Source organism: Halichoerus grypus, chromosome 2, assembly GCF_964656455.1.
Source record: "Halichoerus grypus chromosome 2, mHalGry1.hap1.1, whole genome shotgun sequence".
Lineage (NCBI taxonomy): Eukaryota > Metazoa > Chordata > Mammalia > Carnivora > Phocidae > Halichoerus > Halichoerus grypus.
The window spans coordinates 44,478,500-44,495,827 of NC_135713.1; the positions used below are offsets into that span (position 1 = coordinate 44,478,500).

At 42.4% G+C, this 17,328-nt stretch overlaps 1 protein-coding gene and 1 long non-coding RNA gene across 5 annotated transcripts in view; one reads left to right on the forward strand and one right to left on the reverse strand.

Annotated features, from left to right (window-relative positions):
* GRIA1 (glutamate ionotropic receptor AMPA type subunit 1) overlaps nt 1-17,328 on the forward strand; it is a 299,370-nt gene that overhangs the window by 153,740 nt on the left and 128,302 nt on the right. For all 3 annotated transcript variants that reach the window (XM_078066772.1, XM_078066773.1, XM_078066771.1), the window contains exons 4-5: nt 2,574-2,758; nt 7,647-7,700. In XM_078066772.1, coding sequence (XP_077922898.1) covers nt 2,574-2,758; nt 7,647-7,700 — 239 coding nt within the window. The remainder of the gene's footprint in view (nt 1-2,573; nt 2,759-7,646; nt 7,701-17,328) is intronic.
* Nucleotides 1-17,328, reverse strand: part of LOC144381083 (uncharacterized) — a 912,868-nt gene that overhangs the window by 82,816 nt on the left and 812,724 nt on the right. The gene's annotated exons all lie outside the window — the stretch shown is intronic.

Here is a 17,328-nt window from a genome sequence, read left to right on the forward strand (position 1 = left end):
TTCAGGACAGCTTTATAGCATACTGAAGCTTGAGGCCTCAAAGTGGCAAACCTACTTCCCAGAACCCAGAAAAATGTAACTTTGATTATAGAGAATCACTTCTGTGGTTGGCAAAAACACCCATGCTCTTAAAGGACTCTGTCTGTCTCAGAAATCTGAGCTCAGATCTCTGCCATTTGCTATCTATGTGACCTTGGGCCAATGACTAAATCTCTCTGAGCCTCAATTTTCATATCTGCATATGAGATGTACCTCATAGGATTAAATAAATTGAAAACAAGAAAGCTAGTAGAATAGTGCTAGACACATAGTAAACTTTCAGTCAATGTGAGGTGTAAGCACACCAAATAGCTTGCATTGAAAAAGAAACAAAGATAAGAAGGCATACTTCTCCAAAGGAGACAGACACATGAAAAAATGTTCCACATCACTTGGCATCGGAGAAAAAAATGTTCCACATCACTTGGCATCGGGGAGATACAAATCAAAACCACAAGGAGATACCACCTTACACCAGTTAGAATGGCAAAAATTAACAAGACAGGAAAGAAAAGTGTTGGTGAGGATGTGGAGAAAGGGGAACCCTCCTACACTGTTGGTGGGAATGCAAGCGGTGCAGCCACTTTGGAAAACAGTATGGAGGTTCCTCAAAAAGTTGAAAATAGAGCTACCATACGACCCAGCAATTGCACTACTGGATATTTACCTCAAAGATACAGACGTAGTGAAAAGAAGGGGCACCTGCACCCCAATGTTCATAGTAGCAATGTCCACAATAATCAAACTGTGGAAGGAGCCAAGATGCCCTTCAACAGATGAATGACTAAAAAAGATGTGGCTCATATATACAATGGAATATTACTCAGCCATCAGAAAAGATGAATACCTACCATTTACATCGACATGGAGGGAACTGGAGGGTATTATGCTAAGTGAAATAAGTCAATCAGAGAAAGACAATTATCATATGGTTTCACTCACATGTGGAATATAAGTAATAGCACAGAGGATCATAGGGGAAGGGAAGGAAACCTGAATGGGAAGAAATCAGAGAGACAAACCATGAGAGACTCTTGACTCTGGGAAACAAACTGACGGTGCGGAAAGGGAGGTGGGTGGGGGGATGGGGTAACTGGGTGACGGGCATTAAGGAGGGCACGTGATATGATGAGCACTGGGTGTTATGCGTGACTAATTAATCATTAAACACTACATCAAAAACTGATGATGTACTATATGTTGGCTAATTGAATTTAAATAAATGTTTTTAAAAAGAAAAAAAAGGCATAACAGCATCAATCTAGAGATGATTCTTGAGGCCAGGCATCATGCTGGTCACTGTGGGAGGGATTAGCAGGGTTACAAGGAAACAAATGATATATGTACAAAAGATTGATTAATAATGCAAGAGTGAAACAACCATCTGAAGTAGGCAGAAAAATGACCTCCATCTTCCCCCCCAAAGATGTCTCTGTTCTGAGAATTTTTGGAACCTGGAAATGTGTTATATTCAATGGCAAGAGGAATTAAGGTCACAGATGGAATATACACTGCAAATCCCTTGACCTTAGACAGATCATCTTGGATTCTTTACCTGGGCCCAGTGTAATCACAGGGGTTCTTAAATGTGGAAGCTGGAGGCAGAAGAGTCAGTGTCAGAGGGTGATGTGGGAAAGACTTGACCAGTCACTGTTGGTTTTGAAGTCGGAAGGGGCCATAAACCGAGGAATGCAAGCAGCCTCGAGAAGTTGGAAAGGCAAGAAAATCTTCTCCTCTAGAACCTCCAGAGAGCAACACAGCCCCACTGACACATTGATTTTAGCTCAAGGAGATTCATTTCAAACTGACCTGTGGCAATATAAGATGATAAATGTGTGTTGTTTTAGACCAATGAGTTTGTGGTGATTTGTTACAGCAGCAGCAGGAAACTGAGACACCATTTATGTCTCAAAGATGAAACAAAGCTGCACTGAGTAATGGGCTCCTCTATCATTTAACTATAAATCAGAAGAGAATGATTTAATTCAATACACACTGATTGGATACCTACTATGGAAGAGGCAAAGTATCAGGTACTGAACATCCATGAATTTGAGAGTTATTAGGTGCCTATTTAGATGTCAGGTTGGCACACATTTAATAAGCAGCTACTAAATGCCCAATACTATTTATAAAACCCTTGCCATGTATCAGACATTCTTATTTAATCCTCATGATGACACCATGAGGTAGGCATTATTAACACCACCATTTTACCATTAAAGAAACTAAAGTTTGAAGAAGGTAAGTAGTCTTTACAGGGTCACTTAACCAATATATTGTATCTTCAGGATTTGAGCCTTTGGTTATATTTTTAATCACTAACACTACTGCCGGCTAAGTTCTAGAAACAGAAGCCCAAAAGAGACCTGCTGTCTACCTTCAGTGAGCTCTGACTTGCTACGGTGGGAGAAAGCTGAGCTGAATGTGGTAGAGGAGCCGGTGGGGGGAGACAAGGGAGGTGGGTGCCGAGTGGAGGCGGGTTGGTACCTGCGTATCCTGATCGCCACTTCTCCGTCTTACCCAATTTCAAGGTCTGTCCGTCCTGCAGAAAGTCCTGGACACAGCTGCCGAGAAGAACTGGCAGGTGACAGCTGTCAACATTTTAACCACCACAGAGGAGGGATACCGGATGCTCTTTCAGGACCTGGAAAAGAAAAAGGAGCGGCTAGTGGTTGTGGACTGTGAATCAGAACGCCTCAACGCCATCTTGGGCCAGGTAGTGCACGCAGCAGAGGCTCAGCATGGGTGAGGGCAGGGCTTCAAGAGGGAGCCAGACGGCCTTTTGCCCCTTGGTGTTACAAAGAGAGCGCCTGACTAGATGAGAAGGTGACTTCTTCCCCACCTTCTGTAATTTATACATTTTAATTCTGAATTTTTCTAAAATAGCACAAACAATGGGAGACTGGACCTAGGGGTTCAAATGGTTCTCAGATCAGTTGACCAAAAACTTACCTCCAGGGTTTCCCTTTACGGTGAAAAAGCAGATTGCATTGCATTTTAGAGTTTGTGAAGCACCATCACATGGGGAACACAGGCTATATATAGAGCCAGATTCCTGGGTTCAGCTCTGAGTTCCGTGACTCACTGGTCTAGCCATTGGCATCTCATCCATCCAGCCCACTGCCCTGTTTTAAGAGTTCAGGGAAGCAGCAAGCAGCTCTCTACTGTTTCCTTAAATACACTCATGTGTATGAGAAATCCACTGATTGTACATTCTGTGAAAGGGCACTGTAACCTCAACAGTTTTTAGCCAGAGGTCTCTAAGCCATGGTTCTTCCCATTCTCAGAATGAGAGCACGTACCCACTTCACAAGTAGCAGGCCTTTGCGTTGATCTCTTGCCTTTTTGACAAACTTACACTGTGTATCCAGGTGAACTAGCAAGAAAGTAGATTTGGCAATCATCCTTTAACAGTGCTATATAATTACAGATGGTAGCTTTAGGTACAGAGCTTGTTGATGGCCTTTCAAGACCCTGGGACCCCCACCTGGAATCTCGCCACCAGCTCAGCAACTACTCAGAGGCCTCAGCAACAGAACAGGGGAGATTTTGAAAATCAGGGATTGTTTAAGGCTTTAAGTATGTGTTCTACTCCACAAAGTATGGATCTGGCCTTCCCTCTTGGAAAGAGAAACCAGAAAAAATTGTTTCCATGAGATGGGCATTCTCTGGGCTGGACTCAAGGGACTTGAATGCTAGTTAAACAAGGCCGTATAGGGTAACGGTTAAGCACAGAAACCCTGCAGCCAGACTGGCTGCGAGTTAAGCCCCAGCTCTAGTCTTTACTACCTCCATGACCTACGGCCAGGTTTTTAATCTTTCTTGTCTCAGATTCCTGATCTGTGAAATGGGCATAATAATAATTATAGCTTTTTTCAGAGGGCTCCTGTGAGAGTTAAAACAATCTATTCATGTAAAGCACTTAGAACAGAGCCTGCCCCACAGAAAGTGATATATGTAAGCCTTTGCCTAGTTTTACTATTTCTAGTACCACCTAGTACTACCTTCTTGAGTCACTTCCCTCTTTGGTGTTCTCATCTGTAAAATAGGAATGATGGCCCCTGTTCTACAGAGCTGAGAAAAAGATTGGATGAGATAGCAGTTGGAAAAAGGACTGAATGATAATTAGGTATTCTTAACAGACTGATGACTAGGCCTTTGTTGTTCTGTAGTAGACAGTAACCGGTGCTACCATTTTCTGTGCTCTTGCCATATACTAGACACCATGCCAAGTCCTTCCCATGCATCACGCTACCTCATCTTCACATCTACTCTATAAAACCACTTCTATCATGTCCCCTAATTTATAAATGAAGAAACAAGGGACTATACTTGCCTGGGATTTCACAGCTAGCATGTTAGAAAAGCAAGAAGTCAAACCCATCTTAGTCTGACAGTGGGGCCCAACCTTCCTAAAAATGTAACTTTTCAGCCTCTGTTGTCTCTAGCCACTTCCTCTGTCAAAAGACAAACTTAGTTTTGTAAGGAAGTGACTTGTTTGTATGGGCATCTTAGATGTAGTATATTAACTCTTTTAACTGTTGGATTCTTCTCATTTGAAAAGCAAGACCAAAGAGCTGAATGGATCTTACAGATCACTTGATTTACCACATGCATTCACATTTTACAGATGGGATAACTGATGGTCACATTGGTTGACTTGTCTTGGGTTCAGACAACTAGTTGGTAACAGTGATGAGTCTCGAATTTACATCTAATGGCTTATAGCCTGACATCTTGACATCATTCTAAACAATAGAACACTTGAATTGGGATCTTTTTGGTCTAATACAAATGTCCTGCCTAACCTAAGGTGGGAGATAGGGATTCTCAATTCCAGGTAGGGAATTGCCTGTCTCTGTCTCCAGCCCCCCAACTAGAATACCAGCATTATGAGGGCAAGGATTTTTGCTTTATTTTCTTCTTTGTGGTATTCACAGTGCCTTAAACAGTGTTTGGTACCTTGTAGGTATTCAATCAATAATTTTGAGTGCCTGGAAAGAATAGGGAATCAATGAAGGCTCTAGAAAAGATCCCAAATGTGAGATAGCTCTGAATATTTACAGGTAGTCATTGGCTGGATAAGAGCCATTAAGCGGGAGAGAAGGGCATGTAGGGAGGCCCGGAGGGCATGTGAGGGCTGGCGTTCATAGATTGGCTTAGCAAGGCAGGTGGAGGATGCTACGTGTCTACTGGGAGACAGTGACTGTCACATGATTGAGACTATCCTTGGAAACAATTCTAAGGAGTTAGGGTTTATTCCATAGACAGTGGAGAGTCAGTAAAGGTTTGTGAGCAAGGAACAGGGTTATTAGAATATAATGCTTTGTCAATATATTAGACACCAAATTATATAGTACAGTCATTAAGTTCAGAAAGAGTTAGAGATGAGAGAGACCAGAATTAGGCCATCCATCACATCACCCTGCTTTACTGTCTTCATAGTGCTTCTCACTTGCTGAAATCTTATTCATTTAACTGTTTATATATTTACCATCTGTCTCCCTACTAAAACATCAGTTCAGCTTAGGGAGGGCACGAGGACCCTGCCTCACATGGCCACAGGTTGTCCCGAGCACATAGCATAGTGCTCGGCATATTGTCCCTGTTCAATAAATACCTGATGGTTGCATTAATTAACCAGAGAAGGTTTTACAGAGTAGTTGGGATTCGAGCTCAGCCATAAAGGTTATGAGTAATCAGAAAGAATGGAAAAGGACATTCCAGACACAAGGATTATGAATTAAGGCAGCCCAGTGGAAATGAGCTTTGAGGAATAGGGTGAGCAAGGCTATGGGCTCCACATGAAATCATACAGTACCTTTATAACACCTCTCTCAGCTTGTAACCCTGGGGCATTCACCTCTTCATCTGTTTAGTGTGGGTCTTGTCCCAGTAAAGTGGGACCTCCAGGGAAGCGAGGACCATGCATGTCTCACTTCCCACTGTATCCACAGCATAGTGCTCAATACAGAATAAGCACTTAATAAATGTTTGTGAAAAGAAGGTAGGAGAGGAGGGAAGAGAGAGCAATGCGTTGGTAGGTGAAAAAAATGGGTGGGAAGGTTGGCATTATGTTGAACCGTATGAAATTGCTACTTTTTATTAACCCAAAGTCATCAATTTCATCTGTTTCTTATGTTTCAATCTGTAATTTCACCTTGCAGAGACTATTCTTATCCATTGCCTAAATGTGGTAGGTTTTGAAAGATCTCTTATTTGCTGTTTTATGTTTATTAGAAGCTAAATAGGTTTTTGGTGAAGGTATCTTATTATTGAAAGGGCAGCAAACCGTTTGACAAGAAGATGGAAAAGTAATGAAGAATTATTAATAAAACTATCATCCCAATAGTATTTGAGCTCCGTGGCCTGGAATTTCACAAACTAACCACTGTTTCAGAGCATTCGTTGAATGTGCTTGCATTTAATTATTCCCTACATTAAAAAAATATATATATATGTGAGCCGCTATGCACATACATCCAATTAAGTAGATGTCTGAATGTGGATTTTAATAACCTTGAAAATTTATTCAGTTAGACAAGAAGCCCAAGTGCTTCTCATATGTTCTATGCCTTCTTGTAAGAGTGGAGGAGAGGCACTGAGCAGAATGTACTAACCCCAATTTCATGATTAAAAAATAAAGAAATAGATCAAGTTAACTTGCAGGCTGAGCTAGGGCTAAACCAAGGCCTATGCTCTTAGCTGTTCCTTGGTGGTGTGTCTGGCTGCCTGAGCAAACCTCTGGATAATTCATTCCACAAATATTTTTCCTGCCCACAATGATTACAAAAGTCTGCACATTGAGGATGGAGGGGTTTGGGGGGATCCTGGCTCTTAATGATTAACCATAATTTGGTGTTACATACAAAGACTCAACAACAGTCGGGTTCCTGTCTTGGCACTGCCGCAGGATCTAGGCAAATCATTTCTCCTCTCTAGGCCTGAACATCCCATCTGTACAGTGGAAGGTTGGACCATCTGATCCTGACATTCCCTTCCAACTTCCAGGTTGAATGGTCTGTTAATTCCTGGGTATCCAACTAGTTTAGGGAAGAAGGCACAATATTCAGGGAAAGAAGGAACCAGATCTGAATATGGTTCATGCAAGGAGCTGAAGGTCAAGAACCTACCTATCTGACCCATCCACCCACACCCATCCATCCATCCAAGCAGCAGATATTGTCATTTTAGTGGCAGGGAATTCAACACAGCATAAGATTCACACCAGGAAAGAATCTCCATCCAGGGAAAGGCTTTATGGAAGAAGCAGTGAAATGAGCATTTCATCTGAATTTGGGGGGTTAGGATAACACTCCTCTACCCCTAGTATCAGATAAAACTGATTTCAAGTCCTGCATCTGCCACTTAATAGGTGGGTAACCTTAGGGAGCTTATTTAATCTCTCCATGCCTCAATTCCTCATCTGTAAAATGAGGGTATCCATAATGCCACCATCGCTGAATGGCGGTAATATTGTAATTTGAGTACTTAGGATAGGACGCGGCACATTGTAAGCACTCAGTGTTAGTTGCTATTATTATTGCTGTTGTAGCTTTAATTGCAAATCTGATTGATGAATCCCTTCCCGTTGTGTTTTGTAGATCATAAAGCTGGAGAAGAACGGCATCGGCTACCACTACATCCTTGCAAATCTGGTGAGTGCAATGCACTGCTGGTGTTCAGCTTATGTGTCTTTGCAAATACGGGCCCTACCTTGCTTCTGCAGCCCCCAGCTGATGGGAACTGCCTGGGTGGGAGAGGCAATCGAGAGCTGCAATACTAAGCTTGCCTTTTCCCCTCCACATCCCCACTTGTCAAACCACAGCACCCTGTTGGTAAACCTTTCATCTTCCTTAGAAGAGAGGGTCATCACACTCACTGATATGAGGAATTCTTAATCTCAGGAAACAAAATGAGGGTTGCTGGAGTAGTTGGGGGTGGGAGGGATGGGGTGGCGGGGTGATAGACATTGGGGAGGGTATGTGCTATAGTGAGCGCTGTGAATTGTGTAAGACTGTTGAATCACAGACCTGTACCTCTGAAACAAATAATACATTATAGGGCGCCTGGGTGGCTCAGTTGGTTAAGCGACTGCCTTCGGCTCAGGTCATGATCCTGGAGTCCCGGGATCGAGTCCCACATCAAGCTCCCTGCTCAGCAGGGAGTCTGCTTCTCCCTCTGACCCTCCTCCCTCTCATGCTCTCTGTCTCTCATTGTCTCTCTCGCAAATAAATAAAGTCTTAAAAAAAAAATTAAAAAAAAAAAATAATAATAATACATTATATGTTAAAAAAAAAAAAGAAGAAGAAGCTACAGGAGGGGAAGAATGAAGGGGGGGAAATCGGGGGGGGGAGACGAACCATGAGAGACTATGGACTCTGAAAAACAAACTGAGGGTTCTAGAGGGGAGGGTGGTGGGGGGATGGGTTAGCCTGGTGATCGGTATTAAAGAGGGCACGTTCTGCATGGAGCATTGGGTGTTATGCACAAACAATGAATCATGGAACACTACATCAAAAACTAATGATGTAATGTATGGTGATTAACATAACAATAAAAAATTAAAATAAAATTAAAAAAAAGAAGAGAGGGTCATCACAACTGTAGATTGAATCAGCTCTGCCCCTTGACAATAAGGACAAAACTGGCCCATCTTTGAATGGACACAAGGTATTTCCACCCCACTATTTTTGACCCTCTATTTTGATACCAGTGATAGTTTTACTGTTTATAAGTACAAACATTGGAATCACAACAATCCTAGGATTGACAGATCTTTAACCAGAAGCAGTTTTCCAATATGAATAATATTATGTCAATTTAGTTTTTATTCACTTTTCTATGTGGTATAGATTAAGCCTGTCTTCTTAAAAAAATTTGTTTCATTTTAATGTATTGCAGTTCTTTTTATTGGGCACAATTATTTTCAGTGTTGTGAAGATTTGAGTCATCAAATAATTTTTATTCACATTAGATTTTACCTAATAACATGCCATTATGAGTTTTCTTTTGTGGCCATTATTTCTGGCAATTCTTTTTTTCCTGGGTCATGTTTTGACCACCTACCTTTTTTTATCATGGAGTGTGATTCTTCCAGAATTTCTTCCAAAGCCAAATGTAATTTTATTTTGCCTTTAGTCCCATTGTTTACATTTTTAAAAGAGCTTCATGGTGATATATTCATATACCATACTGTTCATCCATATAAAGTATACGATTCATTGCTTTTTAGTATATTCACAGAATTATGAAACCATCACCACAATCTAACTTTAAAATTTTTTCATCATCCCAAAAAAGAAACCCCATACCCACCAGCACTCACTCCCCATTGCTCTCCAAACTCCTACCCCCAGCCCTAGGCAACTAGCAATCTACTTTTTAAGTATTTGCATATTCAGACATTAAGTGGAATCATATAATATGTGCTCCTTTGTGACTGGCTTCTTTCACTTAGCATCATGTTTTCAAAGTTCATCCATATTGTAGCATGTATGGTACTTTGCTCCTTTTCATTGCCAAATAATATTCTATTATATGGCTATACTGCATTTTGCTAATCCATTCATTGGTTGATAAACATTTGGGTGGTTTTCACTTTTTAACTATTACAAATAAAGCTGCTATGAAATTTAGGTACAACCTTTTCTCTTGTGTATATACCTAGGAGTGGAATTGATGGGTTATATGGTAACTCTGTGTTTAACATCTTGAGGAACTCCAAAATTACTTTCCAAAGTGGATATATCTCCCAACAAATCAATGATAAATTTTTATATTGACTGAAATATTTCAATCAATAACACATTTTGCCAATGTGACAATTTGGGCAATTACCGGTTTTCCCTAATGGTAGCCTTTTCTACAAAGTTTCCGTGTTATCCTGGCTTGTCTTTGCAATTTTCTGTTTTCATCAAGATGTGATTTTTCAATTTTTATTTATAACAAAGTATATCATGTTAGTTTTAGGCATGTTATTTGGTGTTGATTATTTACGAGTAGCATTAATAATTAATGGAACAAAAGATTGCTATTTTCTACTTATTTTTGGAACAAAGGTCATTAGTAGAACAAAGGCACAGGGTCTGGCTATATGTAAAGGTCAAAATTGCAAGATCAAAACATGGGACCAAAACATGCTGCCTAATCCTTAAATTCTATTACTCTTTCTGGCCCAATCTCCATTCTTAAACAGGTCCCTGCCTAAACCTTTCCCTTCAAAACTTCCTTGCCTTGGCTGTCCCAATATTTCAGGCTCAGGACTAGAAATGAGGACTCACTGAAATAGGTTAATTTAGACCCAGATGTTAATAGCTAAATATGTTATATTTCTCAAAGGTATTTGCCTTTTAAATGGCAGGTCGTTCTCCAGAGACTTTCAGGGAACAAGAGCCTCACCCTAAAAAAAAAAATTTGCAAAGATAGAATTTTTGACATTGTAATGAAGCAGATTCGACATCCCTCAGATCCCAGCTCCTTAGTGCTGGAAGGGACTTTGGAAATCAATGTCATCTAAGTCTCCTTTACTTGTAGAGAAACAAAACCAGCAAGGTGGCGTGGCCGGGGGCACACAGCAAGGCAGGGATAGAGCTAGGCCTAGCACCAAGGTTAGTAGGCAGCATCCAATGCCATATGCACTGTTCTAGCATGCCTCACCCTACAGACTGTGTGAGCACCCTGATGCTTGAGAATACACAGAACAACTATGGGGGCATGCATAATCACCTCTCTAGGGTAAGATAGAAATTACATATCAATGGCCTTGGAGCCACCGAAAGACCCTAGATAATTAAATTGCCAGCCTCCATCTGTTGCCAAGTGACCCCTTGGTCACAGCATCACCGAGTCAGCCCCTTGGGCTTCTGTATCCTTCTGATCTGCATTCTTCTTCTTCTGACCTAATGAGCTCTCAAATCCTTACAACTGCCAGCTAATAGGATGCAAATTGCATATACCATCCAAATACAAAAGACTTGCATGTTCCAATAGATTAGTTGATAATTAGGCTTCAAATTACTAATTAATTCAGTTCGAAACATAGGCGAGTATGTGGTGTGTGTTTTTCTTCCCTCTTCAGAGAAATAACGCAATTTATAAGATGATAATTTTTAGAAATTCCACCACATAATTAGCCTGCTGCCGCATGGAACTGACCCCCCTCCTTCAGAGTGTTTGTGATTAGGGTGTAATTATAGAGTTAGAAACCAAGGAAGCTTTTGAAAGTTTTAACAAAAGGAGGGAGCTACACTTTTATTTTACAGTTCTTTCTTCACAAGAGAAATGGAATGCATGAGCTTGGAAGTAGCCAACAGCATTTTTCTAAAAGATCGCTTTGGAAGGATTCAAATAGGCAGCTTTGGGGGGCTGCTGGAAGAGAGGAGGGAAGGAGACTGTGGGTCAGAGAGGAGAGCTTTATGGACAGGGAGTAAAAACAACCCTGAACCCTCCCTGCCCCCCACCCCCTCTTTTTGTCCAGACACTACCCTTAGCCAGCTCTGTGATCTTGGGCAACTCTCCAGCCCTCAGTTTCCTTATCCATCAACTGGGAATGACAGTGCCTGATCTGTATGCTTATAGTATTACAGGGAAGGTCAAAGATGTTGCTGAATGTCACCATGTTTTGGAAAGTTAAACACTGATCTGCATAGGTGGGGGATTCTTACTACATATACTAGATCTACCCATCTGTACATCACATATTGTGTGTGTATATGTATGTATATATACACACACACACATACATATGCTTATTTATGTATTCATATTTTATATACAATAGGATAGATGTATTTATATTTCTATAACACTGGTATGTCCATAAAGTGTACTTGAACCTTGCAGAAACTGGAGAACTCTACCATTCTTTCTTCTATTATTTTTAAAAGAGCATGAGTGGTGGGAGGAGGGGCAGTCAGAGGGAGAGAGAGAATCCCAAGCAGGCTCCATGCCCAGCACAGAGCCCGACGCAGGGCTCAATCTCACAACCCCAAGACCATGACCTGAGCCAAAATCAGCAATCAGATGCTCAACCGACTGAGCCACCCAGGCGCCGCTATACCATTATTTTTTAAAGAAGCACCTAGGCCCTGGAACCCACCAGGGGGCCAAGCTATCCAGTCTGGCTATCCATCCTCCTCCAAACCCCAGTACTGACTCTGTGTTCATTCCCTGCTCTGACGTTGTGGTCAAAGCAGACATCTACCAGTCAGGACCCTCCAGAGTTATAGCTCTTATCTTTGTGACACATCAGCAGCAAATCTTAGACCAAACTAGTGTTAAAACAGAGCGCCTGTGGACACCCCTACAATGCACGTACAGAGTTAGTTGGGGAAACACTGAGCTAATAGTTAAATGCTTCAGTGTCACTGAAATTGTAAAAATGAGTACTCACATCATGGGACAAATGACCAGATTATTAATATTGATGATTAGAGTTTCATTGAAACAAAAAAGCACATTTTAAAATGCTTATAGAGAACTAGCAGACCTCTGAGAATTTACAAAGGGTCCAGCAGACCCCAGTTTGAGAAACACTCGAAGGTGTTGATGCTCTTTCAGTATGGACCATTTGGTGCCTCCTCAGGGATTAGTAACAGTAAAATTAACAGCAATCCTTCCATTTTCACAACTGTTGTAGTTTATGTGACATTTTCTTATGAATCACACCACTGGCTTTTGAATGTCATAATACTCCAGTGAAGTAAGCAAGGTAGAATTCATCACCTCCATTTTACAGATGTGGGAACTGAGGCTCAGAGCCATTATTTGACTGAGCTGCAGAGGAGGAAGGCAGGCACCTAGTCAATGTAGTTGGGCTCTCGGGAATCTGATAAAAACCTAGTAATGTGAGCGTAAGAGTAGGGCAACCAGCCTAACCTGACGTCAAGCCTCTTGGGAGCCACTGACCAAGAAATGAATAACATTTCTTAAACCCCTCATGAATAACAATGACAATAATTACACTGACAGTAACTACTACAATTCACTGAATCATTGCTATATTCCAGGCACTAGGGAAAATACTTAAATGCATATCTATTAAACCCTACCGTAGCCCTTGATAATATTATCCCCACTTTTCAGATGAAGAAACAGGTTCAGAAGGATTAGTGAATTTTCCAATGTCGCCAAGTTTATAAAGTGATGGAGCTGGGCTTTCCCTCCAGGACCATAAAACTCCAAAGTACACGTGCCTAGGACTGTGCCTTGTGACTGCTAGAGTGTGGGGAAGTTGGAGGAAGGAACGAGGGTTTGGGGGGCCAGGAGGAGTGGTCCTTGGCACAAGGGCTTGAGTTTAAACATTGCCTACAGTAGGCCTGGAACTCAAACTTAGGCTCTCAAACTCCTATTGGATACCTTCTTAATTATGCACTGATGACATTACATTATAATTATAATTTCTAGTGTATAAGGAAGCTGAGGGAGAGGCAGTGAGGTCAGGTCACCCCAGGTCTCACTGGGATATTTGGAGATCCGAACAGTCAGCCAGTCCCACCATGTGGTTGCATATTAACTCCCGTAGAGTTGGAAGGTTTGGTCCAGGGGGCAGTAAATCCAAGCCCCCAGCTCCGTGCTACTGCCCTCTGCTCTGTCAGTCCTGAGAAGAAACTTTTCTTTAGTCTCCTTCTCTCCACTGCTGAGAAATCTGTCTCCACCTTCTATACGGCCACCCTTACCCATTGCCTTCTGCTCCTCTCTTCCCGCTGTCTCCGTGCCACACCCGGTCATGCCTGGTTTCCATAGCCTCTGGTTAGGCAGGTGGTACAATGGTTGGGAAGGGTGGTTTAAGGTCAAACAGACCTGAGTTTAAATTCCGGCTTTATATCTATTAGCTGTGTGACATTAGTCAAGTTATCTACTTATTCTGAACTTTCATTGCCTCATCTATAAAAGAGGGAATAATGTGATATTATCTACCTCCTCATTGGTATTATGACAATTAAGCAAGTCAATATGTTATAAAGTGTGCATAGTAAATGTTTGGCTCAAATAGGCACTCAATAAGTGTAATTGCCACCATAATAATCATCGTACCATCATCATCATCATTATCATTAGTGGAAAAAAAAGGACATTTACTATCTGGGGACATGATACTATCTTTGAGGCCCCTCAACCCTCTCCCAAACTAAATCTCATCCACAACTGACTCACAGTTATATAATGACTTCTTCCCTGTTTGTCTTTAAGCTCCTAGAGAAAGAAACACGTCTGCCTTGTTCACTGATGAATTCCTAGGGCCTGGTAGAGGGAGCTGCATGTAACAGGTGTTCTTTAAAAAATTACTAAATGAATGAATGAGGGAAATAACTGCTCAGGAAATAAATAATGTGTGTACCCACACATCACATGCACTTACAGGCAAAATCCTTGACTGCAAAATGCTGAGAGCAGCAGATGTACTGGGAATATGAACATAGTTATGAAAACGCACATGAGTAGAGAAAGATGGGCCTAAGAGGGCTTTCGATCCACTTCCCATAAAGGGCCAGAATCTCCTCTACACCATCCCCAACAGAAGCCCAACAGAAGCCCATCCATCTGGTTCCTGCTTGAATGATACCCAGTGATGGGAACTCACACCCTGAGGCAGCCCTTTCTCTCCTCAAAGGGCTCTGAGGTTTCTAGTCTTGCTCAAAGGGGGCCCAGTCTGCCCTGTGCTACCCTCTCCGCACTTGTGGCACCACCTGCTCTCTCAGAAGCCTTGCAGAACATGTCTGCTGCCTTTCCACCAAGCAACCTTCATGTGCTTGGAAACTCCTACTCTTGTTCTCCTCAGTGTTGGCTCCTCCAGCCTGGGCGCCCCTCAGTTCCCTCAGTACCTTCTCACAGTACATACTTCTAACAGACAACCAGTCGATCATCAAGGGTGGACCAAGCATGTCCTCCAGCCTAGTACTGCCCTGGGCTTCTTTGAGAAGCTTCTCATACGAGGAGATTCATACAGCGTGACTTTTGTCCTGGAAGCAACAAGGCCTTGTCTTCTAGCTAGATTGGAAGATGTAACCAAAGTTCTAAAGAATGAGAGAGGGGGCGCCCAGGTGGCTCAGTTGGTTGTGTCCAACTCTTGATCTCAGCTCAGGTCTTGATCTTGGGATTGTGAGTTCAAGCCCCATGTTGGGCTCCACACTGGGCTTGGAGCCTATTTTTTTAAAAATGCTAGAGAAAATCACCATGTGTGATAGTAATGCAAGCCCCCATAAATGGCACTTGAGCTGCCAGAGCATGGCACTTGGAGGCTAGAGAGGCCTCTGGAGGCTGCAGGTGTCTAGGAAGGATGACAGTGGATCCATGTGGCCAGTGGTCCTGTGAAGAGCATGCCTTTGCCCTGGTTTGAAGAGGCCAAGAGAGCTAGTGCTGAAGGGTCCCTAGGAGCTCATCTCCCCCAACCCCTCATTTTACAAATGGAAATATAGGCCCAGAGGGGAAGTGACCTGCTTGAGCTCACTGAGAAGTTAAACAGCAGAGCTGGGCCAGGGATTTGGAGCAACTGTTTGCTCTGTTCTTTATGCTTCATTCCCCCCACTGCTGCCTCTCAGTTTCCAGTGTGCCTGTGCATGTGCGGCGTGAGTGTGTGTGTGTGTGTATGTGTGTATAAGAGGAAGAAGCAGGCAGAAACATGGAGACCAAGAAAGAGGCTCAGAAGTGCTCCCTCCGGCCCCCCTCCAGCTCCTCTCAGAGTCTCTCTTCACGGATGGGGACCCCCTGCAGCTTCCTTTTGTCCCTTCCATACACCCTTTCCTCCCTCCCGCTGCTCTTACCTCACTCTCTAGTAACACTGACAACACATGGGTTACTTTATGATCACCAGGGCTGACATTACAGACACCTCTGGAAGCAAAGAGGAAGTAGCTGGGTAGAAAGCCAAATCCCAGATCCCAAAGGATCCTCACTTGCTAGATGGTCTGAACATTCCATCAGGCAAGGCCTAGTCTGTTGCTCTTCACACTCATACCCCATGGTCTAGAATAATCCACTCTAGAGACCTCTGAGAGTTTCTGTGTCCCTCCAAGAAAGGTGAGATTATATTCCCATTTTATGAGTGAGAAAAAAAGAGGTTCAATTTGCTGAAGGAGCTTTTCCAAGGTCATGGAGCTAAAGCTAGAATTTGAACTCAGATCTCTCTAATTCTAAAGATTAGGTTTGTTCTCCACCGGGCCACACTGCCCAAATTGGGGAAACATTTGCAACTCTGAGGCCTGGCATCATGATTGAGCAAAACTGAGAAATAAACTCCTTTCCTCCTGAAACTGCCTGGGTTTGAATTTTGACTCACCCACTTACTAGCTGTGACTTTGAACAAGCCACTTCACCTCTTTGTACCTCAGTTTCCTTATCTGTAGGTGGGAATATGCATACACACTTCACAAGGTAAAGATAAAATGAGCTATTTTATGTCAAGTTTTAGAACAATGAGTGCAGCAGAAGCCTAGGGTCTCATCCCAACTCTGCCACTGACTCATTATCATTTGCAGAAAAGATATATATATGTATATTTTTTGAGAGTCTCAATTTGTTGAAGATTTCGTGCAATGTTTTTAAAAGGAATAAATTGTCAAGAGGACTTTTGCAGATCTGTAATTTATGGTTCTAGTTTCCTGCCTCTCTCTGCAGTCTGGGGATATCAAAACAAAATTCCCAAGCCACACTGGCTCCCTTCATCATAAGGGAGACACTGCTCCATTAATCTCAAGCACTCAGTGTTTGTAGCCTTTGTTCTTGCAAACCGTGCACACCTTGGCTGATTTGGACTAGTCCTTTCCATGCTCCAGATATGCAAGACAATATCTGCAATTGCTCTTTCAGAGTGTGCAACCTCTTGCTACCACCAGCTTAGAAGCAGAAGGGACAGATGCCTCAGCACCAACCGAGGCAGGAGGTTGGGGTAATGTGTAAATAGAAGGGTCCAGTCTTTACTTCTTATTGGTCCCTCTTTTTAAAACAGAAAAACAGATAATATAATGGAAGAAAGGAAAATGGAGCCCCATGAGCTGTGGGGCTCTAGGTGAGTACTTGCTATGTGGCAGGCATCATTCTAAGAACTTAACTATGTTATTATAGTTAATTCTCACCACAGTCATAGGATAGAGATAAAACAGAAATCCTTATTTTGCCGTGAAGGAGACTGAGGCCCAGAAAGTTTAAGTAGCTTACCTGTGGCCACACAGCTAGGAGGTAAAAGAGCTGAGATTTGAATCCAGGCTGATGTGTAATATGTGCTTCCTCTGGTTTACTGCCCTTTGTCCTCTGAATCTGAACCTCAGAGCATGTGTGTTTTCTGCT